The sequence below is a fragment of the Macaca nemestrina genome, chromosome 4 (assembly GCF_043159975.1).
Source record: "Macaca nemestrina isolate mMacNem1 chromosome 4, mMacNem.hap1, whole genome shotgun sequence".
In the NCBI taxonomy this organism is placed as follows: Eukaryota; Metazoa; Chordata; class Mammalia; order Primates; family Cercopithecidae; genus Macaca; species Macaca nemestrina.
Genome location: NC_092128.1, coordinates 28,523,303 through 28,547,027, shown reverse-complemented (window position 1 = coordinate 28,547,027; position 23,725 = coordinate 28,523,303). Strand labels below are relative to the sequence as shown.

Genomic DNA, 23,725 nt, shown 5'->3' with positions numbered 1-23,725 from the left:
ATTTGGGCATGGTGGCTCACACCTGTAATGGCAGCACTTTGGGAGGCTGAGGCGGGTGGATCACCTGAGGTCAGGAGTTCAAAACCAGCCTGGCCAACATGGTGACACCCCGTCTCTACTTAAAATACAAAAAATTAGCAGGGCGTGGTGGCGTGTGCCTGCAATCCCAGCTACTGGGGAGGCTGAGGCCGGAGAATCACTTGAACCTGGGAAGCAGAGGTTGTAGTGAGCCGAGATGGCACCATTACACTCTGGCCTGGGCAACAGGAGCAAAACTCAGTCTCAAAAAAAAAAAAAATTTTTTGTGTGTGACAATTATGAATAATAGTACTATAGGCATTTTGTACAGGTGATCCTCAAACAACATGGGATTAACAGTGCCAACCCCCATGTAGTTGCAAATTCACATGTAACTTTTGACTCCCCCAAAACATCACTACTAATAACCTACTATTGATCATCTTGTTAACAAAAATAGGTCATTAACACGTTTTATGTTATATGTAATATATATTGTATTTTCACAATAAAGTAAGTTACTGAAAAGAAAATATTAAGAAAATCATAAGGAAGGGAAGATATATTAACTACTCATTAAGTGAAAGTGGATCATCATAAAGGTCTTCATCCTCATCATCTTACATTGAGTAGGCTGGGGTGGAAGAGGGGGTCTTGATGTCTCAAGGGTGGCAGAGGTGGAAGAAAATCCATGTGTAAGTGGACCTACACAGTTCAAACCCATGTTGTTCAAGGATCAGCTGTATGTCTTTTAACACACAAATGTATGCATTTCTGTTTGGTGACTTATTTGAAGTCAGTTAGGATTGTAATTAGGGGTCTGTGGAATCCATAGGTCAATTTAAGATTGTATCTTTACAATACTGAATATTCCATAAATGGTATATACCTCATTTACTTAGGTCATACTTTAAATAATATTGTATAATTTTCTGTGTAGAGATATATACAAATTTTAGTAGATACATTCCCAAGGATTTGATTTCAATATAATTATAAATTATACCATCTTTTCAAAATTTTATCTTTTTGATGGGTTGCTGGAATAAGAAATAAAACAACTTTGGATATTGACCCTTTATCCAGCAACACTGGTAAATTTACATACGAACTTTAATAGATAATGTACAGATTATTTTGCATTTCCTGAAAAATACAGCCATATTGTCTCCACATATAGTGTTATGTCCTCCTTTCAAATTTTTAGATATTTTATTTTCTTCACTTACTGTACAAAGTAGGCCTTCTAGCAAAATACTGTTTAAAAAATAAAAATAGCAGGCATTTTTATCTCTCTCATTCACACTCTCAAGGGGAAAGCTTTTAATAGTCCACCAATAAGTACAAAGTTTAGTGGAATTTTTTTGTACTGTTGTCAGAATAATCATGTTCCCTTCCAGTGCTGGTTTGCAGAGATTTCAATCATGAATTGCCATTAAATTGTATCAACTGCTTTTTTCTGCACCCATTAAGACATTAAGACTCTTCTCTTGTATTTTTAAAATGAGGTATATTATGCTATGTTTTACTGTTAGATCAACCTTATACTACTAGAGTAAACCCATAATGAGAAATATTTTGACATTATTTCTCCATATATCTTTTTTGCTCCATTCTATCACCTTTCCTTCTGGATTCCAATTACATATGTGTTAGGACACTTGATCTTATCCCATAGTTCTTTGAGGCTCTTTACTTTCTTTAATACGTTTTCTCTCTGTTCTTCAAATTAGCTACTTTCTATTGCTCTATCTTCAAATTCACTCTCTTTGACTCTCTTATCAGCCATCTCTAATCTGCTGTTAAGTCCATTCAGCAAATTATCCGATTCAGTTATTGTACGTGCTGGGGAAGCATGGCTCCCCAAAGATGTTTATGTCTTCATTCCTAGAACTGATGAGTATGTTACATTACAACATGGCAAAGGAACTGTGCTGATACGATTAAGATTGTCACCTAAATTACCCAGGTAGGTGCGATCTAATCACATGAGCACTTTAAAACAGATGTGCTGAAAGAGGAGGCAGAAGAAATGTGGCAGAAGGGCAAGTCAGAGAGATTCAAAGTGCAGCTCAACACACCATTACTGGTTCTGACACGTATGAATCAATAAGCAAGGGACTCAACAGAGGCCTTCAGTTGCTCACTGAAAGCATGAGAAGGAATACAGGCAACCTCCAGAGGCACAGACTAACCTCCAGCTGAAAGCTAACAAGGAAACAGAGACCTACAACCTACAATCTCAAGTAAATGAATTTGGCCAACGACTTAAATGAGACTGGAAGTGGATTCTTCCCCAAAGCCTCCAGTAAGCAACAGCACTCCACCAACATCTTCACTTTAGCCCCATGAGGCCTGTATCAGACTTCTAATCTATAGATCTATGAGATAATAAATGGATCTTGTTGTAAGCCATTATATTTAATGGTAATTAGTTACGGCAGCAATAAAAAAAACTAACAGATTTTGGCACCTGTAAGTGAAGTGTTACTGCAACAAATACCTCAAATCATAGAACTGATTGGAATCAGGCACTGGGTGGAAGCTGGGAAGAATTTTTGAGGAGCGTGATGGATGAAGCCTAGTTTTGAAGAAACTTATAAGAAATCTGATCTTAAGTGATCCACCCACCTCAGCATCCCAAAGTGCTGGGATGTGTATAGTCCCAGCTATTCAGGAGGCTGAGGCATACGAATGGCTTGAACCCAGGAAGCAGAGGTTGTAGTGAGCTGAGACTGTGCCACTGTACTCCAATCTGGGCAGCAGAGCAAGACTATATCTAAGAAAGGGAAGGGAAGGGAAGGGAAAAGGGAAAGGAAAAAGGAAGGGAAGGGAAGGGAAAAGGGAAGGAAAAAGGGAAGGAAAGGGAAGGGAAAAGGGAAGGGAAGGGAAAGGAAAAGGAAAGGGAAGGGAAAGGGGAAAAGAAAAGGGAAGGGAAAGGGGAAAGGAAAAGGGAAGGGAAGGGAAGGAAAGGAAAAAGGGAAGGGAAGGGAAAGAAAAAGGAAAGGGAAGGAAAAAGGAAAGGAAAGGAAATGAAAGGAAAAAGGAAAGGAAAGGAAGAAAGGAAAGAAAGAAAGGAAAGAAAGAGAAAGAAAGAAAGAAAGAAAGAAAGAGAAAGAAAGAAAGAAAGAAAGAAAGAAAGAAAGAAAGAAAGAAAGAAAAGAAAGAAAGAAAGGAAGAAAGGAAAAGAAAAGAAAAAAGAAAAAAGAAAAGAAAGATCTGGTTTTTAAGGACACTGCTGGTCAGGGCTTATGAACTGCCTACAGAAATCTGGACTTAAAAGATGCTGTAGTGAGGGCTCAGAAGGAAGTGAAAAACATATTAATGTAAACTTAAGTAAGGTAGATCCTTGTTGTTATGTATTGGCAGACAGCTTAGTGAAATTGTGCCCTGTAGTTATTTGTGAAGCAGAACTTGTAAACAATGAAGTTGGATATTTACTTGAAGAAAATTCCAAAAATGAAGATATGACCCAGTTTTATCTTGCTGTTTACAGTAAAATGTGAAATGATAAATTTCACCTATGGAGAGCAACTTCAGCCTGGGCCCCTGAGTTCCAGCCTCCCCGCAATCTTCCCTTTCTGACAGCCTGTCCTATGAATTTTAGATTTGCTTAGCTAGTCCCCAAATTACATAATAAATAAATCTCTACATATTTATATCCTCCAGGTTCTATTTCTCTGGTTGAATCCTGACAGAGTACTTTTAAGCTCCAGAATTTCTACTTAGCTCTTTTTGTAGTTTCCATTTCCCCTGTTCAATCATGATAACTATTTTCCGTTAAAGTCATGGACAAGGCTGGGTGCGGTGGTGCACACCTATAATACCAGCACTTTGGGAGGCTGAAGCAGATGGATTGCTTGAGCTCAGGAGTTTGAGATCAGCCCTGGGCAACACAGCAAAACCCCATCTCTACAAAAAGTACAAAAATTAGCCAGGTATGGTGGTGCATCCCTGTAGTCCTAGCTACTTGGGAGGCTGAGGTGAGAGAATTGCCTCAATGTGGAAGGCAGAGGTTGCAGTGAGCCAGGATCACGCCACTGTACTCCATGCTTCGTGACAGAGTGAGAGACTCTGTTTGAAATAAATAAATAAATAAAGTAAGTCATGGACAAATTTATAATAGATGCTTCAAAGTTTTTGTCTGCTAATTCCAATGTCTAGATCACATCAGGGTCAGTTTCTATTGATTGCTTTTTCTCTTGGCCACTAGTCACATTTCTAAATTCTTTGTACTGATAACTTTTACCATCTGTTAAACATTGTAATGATATACTGTAAAGACTCTAGAACTTATGGAGTTTCTTTAGCAAGAAGCTTGGCTGGGATCAAACTCCAAACTTTATTTCCTCCATAGTGAGTTGCAGCTGGATTCCCCATTCAGTTCTTTCATCTTACAACTACTGCTTCCAGCAGGTCTCCTAGAGTATTCTCCTGTATATATGTAGTTCAGTGGTCAGCCAGTGATTTTTGCAGAGTTTAAAATTCATTTTGAGACTTATTCCCTTTATGGCTCCCTCCTTTCCATGATTTCTACTCTAAGTTTTCAGTTACTCTTCCAACCTCAAACTGTTTTGACCACTCTGTCCAGAAGTTTGGGGAAGGAATATCTTTGTACTAATGACAATCATTATTTGCAGGAGGATTAAGCTGGCCAAGCTACACCATTATTGGAAGGAGGAAGCTCAACTGAATATTTTTAAATACTCCATTTTATCTTCCCTGTTGACATTTAAGATCCATATGTTTCACAAAGATTTTTTGTTAGTTACAATATTCATCAAGAGATTACAATATTCATCCTTATCATAGTGTATCATCAAATAATATACTACTACATGAATGATACAAAAACTTTACAAATGTCCATTTTTCTCCTTCATGCCCTTTATACTACTATTTTCATATATTTCACTTCTACATATATATAAGCCCACAATTTGCTGCTGGTTTTAGTAAAAATTGTATATATTTATAATTTACCTACATGTTTACCTTTTAATTTACCTACATATGTACCCTTTTTCCTGTTCTTCATTCCTCCTGAAGATCCAGGCATCCATCTACTATCATTTCTTTTTAGCTGGAAAAATTTCTTTTAGCATCCTTCATGATGCAGATATGTGGACACGAATCTTTTCAGGTTTTTGTTTTTTCCTGGTTGAAAATGTTTTAATTTCACCTTCATTTGGAAGAATACTTTTAGAGTATAGAACTTTAGATTGACAGTTATTTGTTTCAACAATTTTAAGATGTCCATTATCCTCTGGTATCTATTTTTCTGAAAAGTCAACCATTCTTATTTTTTGTTTCCTTGAATCTAATGAATCTAATGTGCCTTTTTTTAAAAAAGCAACTTTCAAGCTTTTCTTTCATTCTTTCTCTTTTAGTTTTCAACTTTTTACTTGTGATGTATATGACTAGGTTATGATTAGGTGTGGCTTTTATTTATCCTACTTGAGTGTCACTGACCATCCTGGATTCATTTTGGGTTTGTTGTTATTTTTTGAGATGGGCGTCTCACTCTGTCATCCAGGCTGGAGTGCAGTGGTGTCATCTCAGGTCACTGTAATCTCCACCTCCCTGCCTCCCAGGCTCAACTGATCCTCCCACCTCAGCCTCCTGAGTAGCTGAGACCACAGGCCTGTGTCAGTATGCCTGGCCAATTTTTGTATTTTCTTCTGGTAGAGATGGGGTTTCACTATGTTGCCCAGGCTTGTCTCGAACTCCTGAGCTCAAGTGATCCACCTGCCTCAGCCTCCCAAAGTGCTAGGATTACAGCTGTGAGCCACCGCACCCAGCCCCTTTCATTCATTTTGGAAAATTCTCATCCATTGGTATGGGTTGGCTGTGTCCCCACCCAAATCTCATCTTGAATTTCCACGTGTTATGGGAGGGACCCAGTGGGAGGTAACTGAATCATGGGGGCAAGTCTTTCCTGTGCTGTTCTCATGATAGTAAGTCTCATAAGATCTGATGGTTTTAAAAATGGGAGTTTCCCTGCACAAGCGCTCTCTCTCTTTGCCTGCTGCCATCCATGTAAGATGTGACTTGTTCCTCCTTGCCTTCCACCATGATTGTTAGGCTTCCCCAGCCACGTGGAATTGTAAGTCCATTAAACTTCTTCCTTTTGTAAATTGCCCAGTCTCAGGTATGTCTTTTATCAGCAGCATGAAAATGGACTAATACATCCATTATCTCTTCAAAGATTTATTCTGCTCCATTCTGTTTCCTTTCCTTCTGAGACTTATTACACAAGTATTAGACTTTTTGATATATTCCCTAGGCTTCAGATGTTCTATTCTTTTATTTTCTTTTCTTATTTTTCTCCCTATGCTTCAGTTTGGACAATTTCTATTGACTTGTCTTTAAGTTCTCCAATTTTTTTTCTACTGTGTCCAATCTGCTTGTGTCCAAGTACTTCAAATAAATTTGAAAAATTTATACTTCAAATAAATTTTTATTTTTGATATTGCAGTTTTTGGTTCAAGATTTTTTTTTCTAGTTTCTATTTATCTATTAAATTCCTTACCCATTTACACATTTTGTCCATCTTTTCCACTCTTTATCGAAAAGATATAACTTACTAAAGTTAAAAAAGTTCACTTTACAGAACTCCTTTGGTGTTCACTTTACAAAAGTTGTTTAAAAGTCACTGCCTAATAATTTCTAAAGTCACTGCCTCCTAATTTCTGTATTTGGGTCATCTGTAAATCAGCTTCTACTGACTGCTTTTTTCCCTCTTGTTTATGGGTTACATGTCCCTGCCTCTGTGTTTTTTGATTGTTTGCTAGACACTACTTATAAAGGTGCAGTAGAGACAGATGTAAATAATACTTCTCATTACAAAAAGTGCAGGTCCTTTTTCATTTTTAGTAGCTGATAGTTGATCTGGGTCAGGACTTTGCTGCAGCTTTAATTAAATTCAGTTATCTGCTATTGACAAATGACCTGAGGAACAAATCAGGCTTCCCCTTTCAGCGGGACATTAGTAGTAGTGGCAGATTCTAGAGATCTTTCTCTGTGTTACAACTCAGTTTCCCAGGCCACATAAGAAATCTTTGGAGTTCAGCCATAAGCCTTTCAGGCTGGGGAAGGGGTCTTCTTTGCTCCCTAGATCCATCCCCAGCTTACTATACCTCAAAAGATCTCTCTTTCCTGCCCTTCCCTAGCCTTCAAAGTTTTTTTGGTAACATATGTGCCTCAGACTTGCGGAATGATCTTGGGCAAATCACTACATGCAGTACTTCAACATTCTCTTTTATAAAAATAAAAGGGATAGATAGGATAATTCTTAATGTCCCTTCCAACTTTCATATTTAATTATCTATATATCTTAGGATCAATGCATATATTTTTTGTTCAATATCAGTTTGTTAATGTGCTATTAATAATTAAGTACATACACAAGAGTATACATTAAGGTAAAAACAAAAAGTGTGATTTGAAATTCCATAATTTTTTTAAAAAATTGAAAAACGTCAAACTCATCTGTAAAGTCAGCACTGCCCAAAAAAAATTCATAAAGGAAATAAACTCTAAGGTATATTAACTTTGCAAATGGAAAATAACCCAGGTTTAGGTGAAGACACTTACCCATCCTCAGTTTCTTTCAGTAAACGACTGGCAATTCGGATCAGCATGCAGTAAGCAAACTGTGACTTGAGACCAGATTTAGTAAACTTATTCAACATCTTGGAAACAGCAAGTCGATCATTCTTTCTAAGGTGATACAGGACTCCCAATGCATGGTACTAAAGAAAACGAAAAAGAAGGCAGCACATGGATTAGAAAGACATCAAAATATTTACACAAAAATAGAATCACATGGAACTAGATTAAAGATTTCTTTTAAATACCCAGGTCACATGTACACGAATATCTTTTTCACACTGAACTAAACACAGGCAAGACTAAAAAGATTAAGAGTTTCTAATTTACCCCCAGAAGTTGTCAATTCAGACTGGCAGGTATAAAGGAGGTGACATACAATCTGAAGATGGCTCTAGCAGGCTCAACACTGGCTCACACATCCTCAGTACACACGTGCTCAGGCCCAGGGCTTTACTGGTGCTATCTGTCTCTACGAGTGGCTTTACATCATGTGTGGCCACCTTAGTAATTAAAGGATTAATCTAAAGCATGCTACAAGAATGTCATTATCTTGACACTTTGTATAAAACCACATGATCAGAGTCACCAGAACGAGAGTGTTTCCCAAGGGAAAAATGGCTACTCTTGTTTCCTAATAACTAAATGTGCTACCATAGAAGTTATAAACACCAAGAGGGCCTAAACACCCTCTCAAACAAAATGGGGTACTTTACATACAATTTCCAGTTAAGAATTTAATCTTGTTCCTCTTAATAAAGAATAACCTGATAAATATGAAAAGAAGCTCTTTTTGACAAAATGGTTTCAAAGTTTCATAAAGTAAAAGCTGCTCCTTATGATTTTTTTAACGTCTATAATCAAGGCCTCAGAACTTGGAACTGAATATCTTTTTACATAAATTATTTTTCAAAGACTGAAATGAGCATCTCAATCTATAATCTTTCCCAAATATCCCTACACAGGGTCATCGAGCTTCTACGAAACACTTGAAGGGCAGTATTCAAATGGCAGTAATCATAATTAGCGAGATTCCTACTTCAGAATATATACTAGTAGCTGCTTAATTTACCTTTAGTTAATGTTTATCTAGGGAATCAATAAACTGCCCCTACAATACAGGTTTAAAGAATGCTGATCCTGAGACATAAGCTAATGTGATTCACTGACAGTACCTGGACCATAATATTATCACTTGATGCAGCTTCTTGGGCTTCATTGATCCAGCGCTTAACCACATCATAGCTTATCTTCATCATGTGCTAAATACAGAAAAAAAAAAATGAGAATAAATAATGCATGTCACTAGAAGCTTAGAAACATGAGTTAGTTTTCTTGGAAAATCACTAACAGACATTTCCCAAGAGGAAGAAAACTATGTAGCTCTTATAAGTCTATTTTGTTTCTCTACTCCTGGAGCAACTGATAAACGGGAAGTATTTTTTCCCACACCTGTTACAAAGGTGAGTATATGTTTGTGAGCTGGGAGAGGTATGTAAAAGGAAGTAATGAAAGAGGAAGAACAGGATGGGGATGGACAGTCAACAGAAAGGTGCTTAAATAACATCATCATTATAAGCTTTATTTCCGGGAAACTCCCCTGGAAGACAGACAGTACACAAGTTCTCTGCTTGTGTATTATTCTCTGCTATAAAACTCAGCCAATTATATTCCAGAATCAGGAACTCTTGTATTTAGATGTCTTATACATTCACACTATGTAAGTGATGTTAATCAAATGCAATGTGATAGGTTTTAATGTATAAATTGTGTTCTGCTGAAAACCAGAAAGAAAAATATATTACTTAAAAAAAGACCACTTCCTGGGAGGAAATTCAGAAGTGGGACAGGAAACTTTGGATTGAAGGATACACATAGACAAAGGGCACCAGAAAAAGCAGAGGACAAACAGAAAAGTAGTAGAAGTCATAAAGGCAGGTCATAAAGAAGATTTTAAATGAAAGAAAAGGGCCCTAGGTTTCTTCCCTGCCCCATACCCCACACTTACCCCTCTTTTATTATGTGTACAACATAACTTTTAGATTTCCAAAACCTTTCAAACATATGAAAATGTTATGTTTTTAATTGCTCAATGATCCTACAGATCAGCAATCTCCAATCTTTTTGGCACCAGGAATTGGTTTTATAGAAGACAATTTTCCCATGGATAGTGGGCAGGGGGATAGTTTTTGGATGAAACTGTTCCACCTCAGATCATCAGGCATTAGTTAGATTCTCATATGAGGCCAGCAACCTAGATCCCTGCATGGGCAGCTCACAATAGGGTTCGAGCTCCTATGAGAATCTAATGCTGCTGCTGATCTGGCAGGAGGCGGAGCTCAGGCCGTCATACTCGCTTGCCTGCCACTCACTGCCTGCTGTGTAGCCCAGTTTCTAACAGGCCACGGACCAGTACTGGTCTGAAGCCCTGGGGTGGGGACCCCTGCTCTAGATAAAACACACTTGGATAAAGTAATAGAGGTATATACATATTTTTAACTGTTTCATTTGTGAGAGAATCCTAGTGATACCTTGTTTTTGCAACTCCAAACTGCACCATGCGTAAGAACTAGGAAGCTGCTTGTTCACTTACCAAGGAAGACACCAGTGCTGAACTGGATACACTGGAAACTTTATCCACAATGGCCTGCTTCATGTATCTTTCAATGGCTTGCAACATTGTTCCCTAATAACATTCAAAAAGAAAAAATTGTTAAGGAAAAACATTTTTATGCAAAATCACTCTTATGCTTCAAAATAATTTTCAAAAACCAATCTTGTATTTGTTTCTGTGCAAATATTTAGAATGCACTGAAAGGATGATAATATAGTAATAATATCCCAAAGCGCAGAACCCCAACAACGAAGTTGAAGCTTTAAGAAAGAACATTTTAGATTACATATAAAGAAGAATAACTGTTCAACAATGAAATAAACTGTCCCAAAATGGAGAATCATAGTTTGGAAGAAATACAGAAGTAGACGCTGAATCCATCAGGAAAGTTATAAAGAAATTCCTATATGGAGATGGAGCCTGCTTTTGAAGTTATGAAGATTCCTCTATGTGAAGGGTACATATTACATACAGATCCCAGAAAGTCCTAGAAATCAAATGTAATCCCTGATTATCTGAGATACATAAAGAACTAAATGTGTAGCATATTACTATAGTGAGCCCTCAATATAACATCTTCTGGAAATACAGTTCTTTTCAACTTTAACTGGGAAAAAGCACTGGGAAGATGGTGGCAGATAAAGATGAGTAAAAAGACTGAGAACAATATTCAGATAAAAAAAGAGTTTTATTGCTAGCACTAGCATGGTCAAGGCTCATGCTGCTACCAATTTAATGCTAAAAATAAATTAAAACAATCACAACAAAACAACAGTGCACCAAAAAATATTACAGCATTTCTATTACTCCTTCTAGGATCCAGAGTTATCAAATATATAATTTGGTCCTACTCAACCTTTACAACTTGAGAAGGTTACAAACACACACCTAAAATATACCCAAGCATGAGTATATAGCTATTATTCAATTTGCTTGGCAATGCCTGGCCTGCCCTTCCTACTCAGAGTTCCCAGAAAGAGAGAGCCAAATATACCACATGATCTCATCCCTCCAGATATAATGAACTGGATCAAAATTAAACACCTGACTCAGACACAGGTAGATATAAGCTACTGGCCTACTGCTGGCTAATCAGATTCTCTCTCTTAAATATTGGAACAAGAGGGCCTGTGTCTAGTACATGACGGATCACCACAGTAAATAGCCTGGCCAACATGGTGAAACCCTGTCTCTACTAAAAATATAAAAATCAGCCTGGCGTCGGCCTGGTTTTAGAAAATATTTCATAGGGAAGTTGGAGATCTGGAAATGTATTCCTTTAAAACTCTTCTCAGACTGATTTGAGGATATTGCCTAAGTATTCCTTGCAGTCTTCCCATACCCTACGAAAATCTTCATTTACCCCACTTGGAAGACTTCTTAATAAAGGCATATCCAAACTCCAATGTCCCTGACTATCCATTATTTTGAAACACCAAAGCAAATGTCCCAGAAGTAAGGAGGAAGACTTGTTCTTGGAATAGAAGTGAGTTATGAGAGAAGTCAAAGAGGATGGCTCCAAGTTGGTGTAGCGTGAAGGTCATGGATACGGTCCTTGGCTTTGCAGTTCTAGAAGTGTGATTTTGTCACTCCACACAAAGGTATTCACGTTTTGTCACATTAAATCAAACTCATAGGAAGTTATGTACATAATAGAATGCCAGTGCATTCTTTTACACTTATACCCACCAAGTGAACTGGATTATCGCTCCTGTTGGGGAAATCTTATCTGGGAAGATCAATTATAATCAGAAAGTTACATAAGGAGCATGGATCTTGAGCATGGCTATTGCCAATGAGCTGATGAGCAGGTGCTCACTGCCTGGCACATAATAGGAGCTTAGTAATTATGGAATGAATGTACTTCATCTATATCTTCAATACAGATGCTAAAGGGGAAGTTTACGATTCTTATAGGTCACCCCAACATGTTTTTTGATCAGGTAGATTTTTTCCTTTTTTCTCAAGTTATACTCTTAAATGGCTATATCATGTAGATATTAAATCCAACAAAATTTCATGTCAGGGAATTATACAATTGCAACAGCTAAGTTTTATCTATCATCTCTGAGCCTAGAAGTTAGGACTGTTCATTTATAAAAGAGATTGGAGATTGCTTTCTCGTGCTCTGTAGGAGTAGTGATGATGGTAGCGGCTGAATGATCTGCATTTCACAATACTATTTGGTGGCCAAGAGTGTATACAAAGAATGACACTGGCTGACCCCCAGTGCTGGCACTTTCCTGGAGTTGGGACATCTTGACTAGGGAGGTGCTGAGCCACCTATGGGTTGGCCAGCGGTTGTGAACTGTACTGCGGTGAGGAGGAACTATAAATTTTCCCCACTCCTTAGATCCCCCCTAGGAGATAATACTTGATACTGCTTTTAAGGACAGACAAAAAGACAAGCCTTTTCGAATTTTAAAATCATTAGGGATGAGTTGCCAAAAAATTTGGGTAAGTTTTATCTGGAAGCCAGAAGACATCGTCTCCTCAAGGCTTTTTCTGGCTCTGGGATAAGCTATTGAGATAGAGGAAAAGATGCCAGGCTGAGGAGTTTCACTTAGTATTTTAATAATAATAAAAAAGACATACAAAATCTAAACATTTCTTTTTAAAATTCAGATACATATTTTTTCCCAAGTGCAAAATACTCTATGAACTGCATCATTTGCTGTTTACTGTTGATTGTGTAGGAGATGCTTACTATACTGGCAGCAGTGGAAGGCGGATATAAATACAGTATTTTGAGATTTCTTCTGCATTTTAACAAAAAGCCTCCCAAATGGCGATGATTATTCTGAAACTTGAGTTCAGCTCACACAGAAGAATACAGTTTTCAGTTTGTTCAAACTGCTACAAAAAAAAAAAAAAATTAGTCGGGTGTGGTGGTGGGTGCCTGAAATCCTAGCTACTCAGGAGGCTGAGGCAGGAGAATCACTTGAACCCGGGAGGCGGAGGTTGCAGTGACCCGAGACCGTGCCACTGCACTCTGGCCTGGGCGAAAGAGCGAGGCTCCAACTCAAAAAAAGAAAAAGAAAAAAAAATCTTCCGTTGAATTCTTAAAGCTGCCCAATTTCTTGCCCTGGTGTCTACCTGTAAGCTTCACCTCAAATTCTGAGAGATTTGTGTCCTATAATAAAGCTTTTTAAGATAAATTTGAATGGGTTTTTGTTTCCTGCAAGCAATGTACCCTCACTACAACAGTTCAAGAGGGCAAATAAAGAGAGAAAATGGACTAACATAAATAAATTAAAGGAAAGAAATTTGAAGAAAAAAGAAAGACTGGAGTCACAAAAGTGTTTCTGGTGATCATGTTTCTCTTATACTGAAGATTCACAAAGTTAGCCTAGGAAATCCTACGAAATCTACATGGCTACCCGCAGATAAACATAGTGTTCCATTTGATAACTCAGTAAAACAGAGAACTTACATCAGTGATTCTGCAGAGAGCCCTGATGGCCGGGCCTCGGTATACATCTTCTTTTCCAGTCATGTCTTTAGTCAGACTAAGAAAAATCAAATTGGTTAACATAAGATCAATTAAAATCTCTCCCGTGGAGTTCACCCCTAGTCAATTTCCAATTGTCCCATAATTATCTTAATGCAGCTACTGATTCAACAAATTTATGGAGGAATATTTATACTTATTTTATATTCCATAAACAAATATTTATGTAATATAAATATTCTTTGTATATATGCTAAGACTACTGCATAGAAAACTGTTCTAATTCAAGAATAAAGCAATGAGCAAAATTAGTAAAAGGCAAAAAGTCCTTCACCTTCATGGAACTTACATTCTAGGAGGAAGAAAGATAATCACATAAACAAAACAACCCCTTCCCCATAATTTTAGATACTGGTAATTGGCATAAAAAATAAACTAAGGACAGGCCAGGCACAGTGGCTCACACCTGTAATCCCAGCACTTTGGGAGGCCGAGGAAGGCGGATCACGAGGTCAGGAGATCGAGACCATCCTGGCTAACACAGTGAAACCCCGTCTCTACTAAAAATACAAAAAATTAGCCAGGCGGGGTGGTGGGCACCTGCAGTCCCAGCTACTCAGGAGGCTGAGGCAAGAGAATGGTGTGAACCCGGGAGGCAGAGCTTGCAGTGAGCCGAGGTCGCACCACTGCACTCCAGCCTGGGTGACAGAGCAAGACTCCGTCTCAAATAAATAAATAAACAAACAAACAAAGGACAATGGTATAAAGAGTCCTAGTCTGACATATCCCCAAATCCTAAAATCCCATCAGACTAGACATAACTTTTTAAAATAAATTAACAAAAATAATTAACTCATGAGGTATCACTCTTTGGCATGGCTTTCTAAAATTATCAATGGCTTCAGACCTTTCTGCTGAGCTTCAAAAACATGCAGAAGTGTGAAATGAGCTACAAAATTCCACGCCCATGCTTTAAAGAGGTTTTTAACCTTTTACCCTCCCTTCTTTAATTCCCCATGCATTTATCCTACTGCTATCAATCTCCCCACTACCTCAACTCCTCTCACATAATCCAAAATGACCTACAACTCTGACTCCCTCCATTAGCACACCAAGAGGAAAAAGTTTTGACTGATAGTCCTTCATTTCTTTTTCAATTAGAAAAGTAATTTGGCCAGGTGCAGTGGCTCACATCTGTAATCTCAGCACTTTGGGAGGTCAAGGAGGGAGGATCACTTGAGCTCAGGAATGCAAGACCAGCCTGGGAAACATAGCAAAACCCCGTCTCTACAAATAATGCAAAAATTCGCCTGGCATGGTGGCACGTGCCTGAAGTCTCAGCTACTTGGGAGGCTGAGGTGGGAGGACTGCTTGAACCCAGGAGGCAGATGTTGCAGTGAGCTGAGATGGCGCCACTGCACTCCAACCTGGGTAACAGAGTGAGACCCTGTCTCAAAAAAAAAAAAAAAAAAAGACATTTTTTTTGGAAGTGTCCTGTACTTAAAAAAATTTTGCAGCATGGGCATTTTTCTCTGACGCACTCTTTCTGGCTCTATCAGATGCAAGCTTGGTTTTCCGGATTTCCAAGAGTATCTATGAACTAGATTCTATTGCTAGCAACAGGGAGCCCTGAACAATACACTCATCCAGTAATTTAAGTGCCAAGGGCTATGAATTTTCCTCTGAGCATAGCTTTAGTTGAAATCACAGATTTTAGTCATTAGATTTTAAAAATATTCTTTAATTTCAATTTTTACTTATATACTGGCCCAAACGTTGAGGCTTTCTTTTTATTTTTCCATTTTAACATATCTGGGTACTATCTGTTCATTTTCTTCTCAAAATAAATGTATTTTTTGATTGCATTGTAATGACAGAGTAAGTCTCGACTACATTTCCACATTCTAGAATTAACGGGTTTTCAGGGATTGAATGTTGAATAATTTGTAAGTGTTCCATGAATACCTGTAAAGGTGACTTTTCTATTATAAAGGTAAGGTTTTCATAAGTATTAATTAATCTGTATCAAGTTTATTATTCATATCCTTTATACCCTTAGGTTTTTCCTTCTTTTTAAAACAAGGGCTGATACTATTTTGTTTCTATTTACATTTTTTTGTGATTTTTGGCTTATGTACTTTGGTGATATATTAATAAATAATTCATGACACTTTCTCCTCATTTTGGATAAAGTGCCTCATTCTTGTCTCATTCAAAACTTTCTGTATTTAATTCCATTTTCTAACTATTAACACCTTCACTCAAGCTTCCTTTCAGTAGTGTTTGCCTTATATGCTTTCACCCCTCCTTTTATATTCAAATTTTGCTTTGCCTTGTTTTATATACATCACAATATATAGCATATAGTTAGTTGTATTTCATTTTTAAACTAATCTGTGTTTCTTTTAATAGTCAATGTCTGGTGTTAATTCTGTCAATCTGTTTTGTGTTACATCTCTATTTTTAACACTTTCTTTGTTTCCTATAAGGCAGTGTTATCCAATAGAACTTTATGCAATGATGGAAAATGTTCTAACATCATTCAATATAGTAGCCACAAGCTACATGCGGCTAATGAGCACTTGAAATATAGCTAGTGAACTGAATTTTTAATTTTACAAAAGTTCAATTAATGTTCACTATAACAGCCATATGTATCTAATAGCTATCTTATTAGACAATACAGATGTAAGTGTGTGTTTTGTTTTCTAAGTGAATGTGTTTTCTTTCTGAAATATGGAAGACTTACACTCTAGTTCTTTTTGTTGCTGCCATAAAACTTTAGATAAAAGACTTAAGCTATGAAAGCAAAAAAATTAAGCTTTCATGAGCTTTCTCCTCTCTCATCTGCCCTCCCGTGTATCTCCAAATTTTTGTTAGTATTATTCTTTTTGTATTATCATGGATTATAACATTTATATTCTATCTTTAATCATAATTTCTATAGTAGTTTAACCTTACTTCTATAATTGAATAAATTCAATGCTCACTGGTAATTCATTTCCTGTAGCCCCTCTTACAGAATTCACTCTTTTGATTTAATGCTTTGATTAACATAACTTTAATGCTTAATTTTATTTTTCAAGAAAAGCTCACAGGTGTTATGGCCCCTGAATTCTTTACAGTGTGGAAGTCTGCTTGTTATCCCTGTGCTTGAATGACAATTCGCTTTGCTGTATTATTCTTGTATCACATGTTCTGTTTCTTAAAACTTTGCAGACACTGTCCTCATTCTTTTCTGACACTGAAAACTGCCATGAATGGCTGAAGTCGGACTTAGTTTTTCTCACTTTTAAATGGTTAGCTTCTTCTGCCAGAAGTCTTAAAAATTACTTCTCTCCAGAGTACAAGTTAACCAAGATGCATGTTGGTGTTAGTCATTCTGCTACAATTTTTGTTGGAATACAGTATGTTATTTTAAAATGTAGATTTATTTTAATATGTAGCTATGTTTTTAAGAGTTCTTTTTTAATGTTTTATTTATCTATAAATACTACTTCAGCAATGTCAAAAGTTTTGCCCTCTCATCTCTATTAAATTGCTTAAATTTTTTTCTTTTAGTTCAGCGTTTCAGTGAGTGTCTAGTAAGTGTCAGACACTGCTCCAGACACTTAGGATACTTTAGTAAGCAAAAGAGACAAAGATTCCTGCCCTCAACAAGCATACATTCTGACAGGGAACAATCTAGTAAATATTTCAGGCTCTGCAGGCTATATAACCACCCCACAACCACTCGATTTGGTTGCTGTAACATGAAAGTAGCCATACACAATACATACACAACCATCTGGCCCACAGAGTAGAGCTGGGTGCCACAGGGATTATTCTCAACCCTTGAAACCTAAAAGTTTGCCTGATTAAATTTAAAAATTGTCTGGTGCTAGTGACTCCTTTCTTTCCTCCCATTGTCTCCCTTTCTGAATCGGAATGTATATAATTGTTATTCTAGGCCTGTCGCACCACAGTATTTCCACAGCACATAACTTGTTTTCTAGTTTCACAGGTCCATAGATAAAGAGGAATTCTGTCTTGGGATGAATCATACCCAGAAACTCACCTATACTGGAGTTAGATGATTAGATGATGAGATTTGGGACTCTGGAGTTATAATATTTAATGACATCTTGGACCAGAGTTAATGCAATGGGGTTTAGATTTTGGAAGATTATTGCAATACAGTGAATGCACTTTGCATGTAGGATGAATGTAAATCTTTAGGGACCAGATGGAAGCCTGTGGTAAGCTAAATAATGGCCCCTAAAGACATCAAAGTCCTACTCCCTAGAACCTGTAAATGTACCTCATATGGCAAAAGGTACTTTGCAGACGTGATTAAGTTAAAGACACTGAGATGGGGAGATTATATTGAATTATTTGGGTTAGCCCTAAATGTAATCACAAGTGTCCCCATAAGAACAAGGCAGAGGGAGATTTGACACAGGAAGCATATGTCACAACGAATCAAGAGACTGGAACGATGGGAAGGGGGAGTTAGGATTTGAGGAATACACAGGTAGCCTCAGAAGCTAGAAAAGGCAAGAAAACAGATTTTCCCCTAGAGCCTGCAGAAGGAACCTGCTCTGCCTATACCTCTGACATCAGCCGAGTAAAACTGATTTTAGACTTCTAGTCTCCAGAACTGTAAAATAATTTGTGTTGTTTTAAGTCACCAGATTTGTTAAGTTACTAAGTTTGTGGTAACTTGTTCTAGCAGCACTGGGAAATCAATGCACAGGAATGGCACACTTATTCTGTAAATATTTTAGACTTTACAGGTTATATGATCTCCTCACAACTACTCAATTCTGTAGCTGCAGCACAAAGGTGGTTATATACAATACATTAAGAAATAGTGTGGCTGTGTTCCAGCAAAACTTTATTTACAGCTGGGCATGGTGGCTCACACCTGTAATCCCAGCATTTTGGGAGGCCAAGGCAGGCGGATCACTTGAGGTCAGGAGTTCAAGACCAGCCTGGCCAACATGGTGAAACCTCGTCTCTACTAAAAATATAAAAAACTGGCCAGGTGCGGTGGCTCACACCTGTAATCCCAGCACTTTAGGAGGCCAAAGTGGGTGGATCACAAGGTCAGGAGTTCGAGACCAGCCTGGCCAACATAATAAAACCACATCTCTACTAAAAATACAAAAAATTAGCTGGGTGTGGTGGCACATGTCTACTCAGGAGGCTGAAACAGGAGAATCACTGGAACCCGGGAGGTGGAGGTTGCAGTAAGCCAAGATCATGCCACTGCACTCCAGCCTGGGAGACAGAGCGAGACTCCATCTCAAAAATAAATAAATAAATAAATAACTTTATTTACATGGTTTTGGCCATGTACCATAGCTTGCCAACCCATGTTCTATACCTCTGTCATAGCTTTGGCTGTCCTGACAGCAAAGGCTTGCATAAAGGTAGTTTATTTAGGAAGGTGTTCAGAGGGAGAAGTGAATGACAGGGAAATGAACAGGGAAGGAGGTAAAAGCAATATAAAGACCTTTCCTTGAGTGGGTCACTGATGCTGGCAACTGGTTATTTAATGAGCAATCTTCTGAGGAGCCTTATGAAATACATCTCAGAACCACTAACTGTTAGCCCCTGGCTGAATGTTAACCCCAGAGTACTAACTCCCCCATACTTCTGGGGAGTATACATGTGAGCTGAAGTGAATCCGAGTAGGCAAAAAAACACTCAGTGCATACCTGAAGTAAGGCAATAACAATGCCAGTGAGCTGAGCCCCTAAAGAACTGCTCATCATGCCACAGCTGGAATCAAAGATAAGGCCTGGGACCATGCAAAGTGGCTCAAAAGAGATATCCAATACAGGCTACCCATTCCATCCCTCAAATTTGTTCATGTCTTCCATTAAGTCTAATCTATCATGGAGGCTTCAACACGGTAGCAATCACTATTTCTACAAAAGACTAAATAAAGGAAGGTGAGTGGAACATGGTTCAATCCTTGCTGCTACAACTAATGCCAAGGCCATAATTGATATTCATCATCTCCTTCCTAAAACCAACCATTCTACATTTCCCTCCCCACTGGCCCGCACTTCATCTAGTTTTGGCTACGTGTCCAACAGTTGACTCAAACCTTTATCCCAAAGGATGTGAGCCCTGTGTTGGGTGTACCCTGATTGAACCACTGGTTGTTCTCTATCCCTACCAACACTCCCAGAGGCAAGAAAGCAAGCACCAAAATACACTCAAGTGAATACCATGAATTCTAGACAGAGTCCTTTCTGCCACCATTATACAGAAATGATCCTAGCTCCTGATAAGAATCAAGGTCAATGACCTCTGTAAGTATAGTAGCACTTTCCTTACCTTCACTAGAATGAAGAACCCAAAGTGACCTAACAGTGATCATCATTCCAAATATGCAGACTGGCTCAGTTTGTGGCCCTGACTTCTCTGACATGGGAGTATCAGCTGCCTGTGGTTGCCAACGTGTCACTCAGACATGTATAATCCTGAAGTGTGGGTGTTTCTGTGCTAAAGATAATCCTCAACCAACAGGAATCAAGAGCCAATGAGTTAAATGCTTCTGTCCTTTCACCCCTGAAAAACACTGTTCCCTGGAACCAGGGTCTCTAATTCACATTTGGGGTACAGATGGGATGTTGTCTTAAGTCTATTCCAGCTGTTATCACAAAATACCTTAAACTGGGTAATTTATAAAGAACAGAAATGTATTTGCTCACAGTTCTGGAGGCTGGGAAGTTCAAGATCAAGGAGCCAGCAAATTTAGTATCTGGTGCAGGTCCCATTCCTCACAGATGGTGCCATCTAGGTATCCTCCGGTGGCAGGAGGAAGGGAGCTCTCTGAAGTCTCTTATAAGGGCATTAATCTCATTCACGAGGGCAGAGCCTTTATGACATCCTCACCTCCTGAAGGCCTTGCCTCTTAATACTACTGCATTAGGAATTAAGTTTCAACATGAATTTTGACAGAACAGAAACATTCAAACCATAGCAGATGCACAGTTTCTACAAGTGGGTCACTGTGAGTGACAGTGAAGGGGGCCAGTCCTACTTCCATCTCTTGAATTCTGGACCTACATATTGTATTTATTGGTGATAGCACCATACACAGGCTATCAATCTAATGCATATGCTGCATTCCAGAGGAAAATTCCCTAACCTCACAGGGTCCCATCCTCAACCCAGTACCTCAGCTGAGCACTCAATATGTTTCCTAGGTGGAACATAGTATAGTAAAACTGTTGGATCTTGTAGTCCTGAGCTCACTACCACACTGCTTTTGCAATAAAATAGGTGGCAAGGTCACGTGGGATTCCATTACAATAATCAAAAATAGCTGTTTGTACCACAACCTGGACCTACTGCAAACCCCTGGCTCATTTTACATTTTATGTTGATTTTGACAGGTAATTAAAAAAAATTTTTCATGGAGTCAAATGTATCAACCTTTTCTTTGATTGCCTCTAAAACTGTAGTCGTAATTAACAAAGCTTTTCTCTACACCAAGGTTAAAGGGGAATACATCCATCTTTTCTTCTATTACATGCATGGTTTTATTTTTTAAAAATTTATATGCCTTATCCATTTGGAGTTTACTCATGGGTATGACAGGAAATATGAGTCTAATTTTATCTTTTTCCAAATGGTTAACTGTTCCAGCATCATGTATTAAAAGGTACACGTTTACCCCAATGATTAGAAATGCCACCTTGTTAAACAGTATGTCACTACACTAAATTCCGTATGTATTTGGGTCTAATTCTGTACTTTCCATCTGTATCAGATTGTATCTGAAAAACGTAGATCAGCCTGACCAAGGTCACCACATTACAAAGTCACCACACAATTTTATTCCACGGTCTATTAGTCTGTTCATGTGCCAGTACCACACTGTTTTAATTGTATAGGCCTTAGATTTACTGACTAGTAGAGCTAGCTTCCTCTCCCCTCTATCCCCATCCCTCATGCTTTTTCCTTTCTCAGTGACTTCCCAGCTATTCTTACATTATATTTTCCACGTGAACTTTAGTACCAACTTGCCTAACTCCATAATATGATTTGTTGGTATTTTCATTGGATTCCACTGTATTTATAAATTAGTTTAGGGAAGAGTAAAATTTTTATAACGTTGAGTTGGTCTATTAAAAAACAGGCAACAACTCTGGGCATGGTGGTACATGCTTACAGTCCCAGCTACTCAGAAGGCTGAAATGGGAGGTTTGCCTGAGCCCAGGAGTTTGAGGACAGACTGGGCAACATAATGAGACCTTGTTTCAAGGAAAAAAACTGAAAAATAAAACAATTTTTTTTTCCAAAAAACAAGGTATCTTTACATTTGTTTAAGTATACTTTGAGTCTTTCAGGAGTATCTTAGTCTATTTGGCCTGCTATAACAAAATATTACAGACTAGGTTTCTTATAAACATTTATTTTCCACAATTCTGGAGTCTAGGAAGTCTCAGATCAAGATACTGGTAAATCTGGTGACTGGCAATGTCCTGTTTCCTGGTTCAGATGGCATCTCTTCTAGCTGTGTCTTCACATGGTAGAAGAGACTAGCTAGTGCTCTGCAGTCTTTTCTTTTCTTTTTTTTTTTTTTTTTTTTTGAGACGGAGTCTCACGCTGTTGCCCAGGCTAGAGTGCAGTGGCGCGATCTCGGCTCACTGCAAGCTCCGCCTCCTGGGTTCACGCCATTCTCCTGCCTCAGCCTCCTGAGTAGCTAGGACTACAGGCGCCCGCCACCGCGCCCGGCTAATTTTTTGTATTTTTAGTAGAGACGGGGTTTCACTGTGGTCTCGATCTCCTGACCTTGTGATCCGCCCGCCTCGGCCTCCCAAAGTGCTGGGATTACAGGCTTGAGCCACCGCACCCGGCCTACAGTCTTTTCATAAGGGCACTAATCCTGATCCCAAGGGCTCCATCCTCATAATCTAATTACCCCGCAAAGGCCCCACTTCCCAACACCATGAACTTGGGGGTTAGAAATTTAAAATATACTTGGGTGGCGGAGACACAAACATTCAGACAAGAGTAAGGGGCTTAACATTTTTTCTAAGTTTTGTACATTTATTGTCAAATCTATTCCTAGTGTTTAATCCTTTTTGTTGTTGTAAATGGGGTTCTGTCTATCTACTATTATGTTCTCTATGTGCTGTTTCTATGAAGACTAATGATTTTTTTTAACTTTTTTATTTCAATAGTTTTTGGGGTACAAGTGGTTTTTGGTTACATAGATAAGTACTGTAGTGGTGATTTCTGAGATTTAAGTGCACCCATCACCCAAGCAGTATACACTGTACTCAATATGTAGTATTTTATCCCTCACCCACTCCTGACCTTCCCCTCTTCCAAGTCCCCAAAGTCCATTATGTCATTCTTATGCCTTTGTGTCCATGTAGCTTAACTCCCACTTATAAGTTAAAACATATGATACTTGGTTTTCCATTCAAGTTACTTGACTTAGAATAATGGCCTCCAGTTCCACCCAAGTTGCTGCGAAAGACATTATTTTGTTCCTTCTTATGGCTGTATTCCATGGTGTATATACACACCACATTTTCTTTATCCACTTGTTGACTAATGGGCACTTAGGTTGGTTCCATGTCTTTGCAACTGTGAATTGTGCTGCTATAAACATGCATGTGCATGTGTCTTTTTCATATAATGACTTCTTTTCCTTCGGGTAGATACTCAGCAGTGGGACTGCTGGGTCAAATGGCAGTTCTACTTTTAATTCTTTAAAGAATCTCCATACTGTTTTCCATAGTGGTTGTACTAATTTACATTTCCATCAGCTGTGTAACAGTGTTCCCCTTTTATCACATTCATGCCAACATTTATTGTTTTTTGACTTTTTAATTACAGCCATTCTGGCAGAAATAAAGCGGTATCTCATTGCGGTTTTAATTTGCTTTTCCCAGATGATTAGTGATGTTGGGCATTTTTTCATATGTTTGTTGGCTATCTGTATATCTTCTTTTGAGAAATAAGACTATTGATTATTATATATGAATTTTATATCCTGCTATCCCACTAAATTATTG

General features: G+C 38.2%; 1 protein-coding gene across 4 annotated transcripts in view; it reads right to left on the bottom strand.

Annotated features, from left to right (window-relative positions):
* LOC105471383 (COPI coat complex subunit gamma 2) overlaps window positions 1-23,725 on the bottom strand; it is a 162,328-nt gene that overhangs the window by 93,043 nt on the left and 45,560 nt on the right. For 3 of the 4 annotated variants that reach the window (XM_011723830.2, XM_011723831.2, XM_011723832.3), the window contains exons 6-9: window positions 13,677-13,752; window positions 10,223-10,315; window positions 8,805-8,891; window positions 7,615-7,772 (exon numbers count right to left, since the gene is read on the bottom strand). In XM_011723830.2, coding sequence (XP_011722132.1) covers window positions 7,615-7,772; window positions 8,805-8,891; window positions 10,223-10,315; window positions 13,677-13,752 — 414 coding nt within the window. Of the gene's footprint in view, window positions 1-7,614; window positions 7,773-8,804; window positions 8,892-10,222; window positions 10,316-13,676; window positions 13,753-20,401; window positions 20,527-23,725 lie in introns of those variants that run through there. The other variant, XM_011723833.2, reaches the window with a different exon arrangement.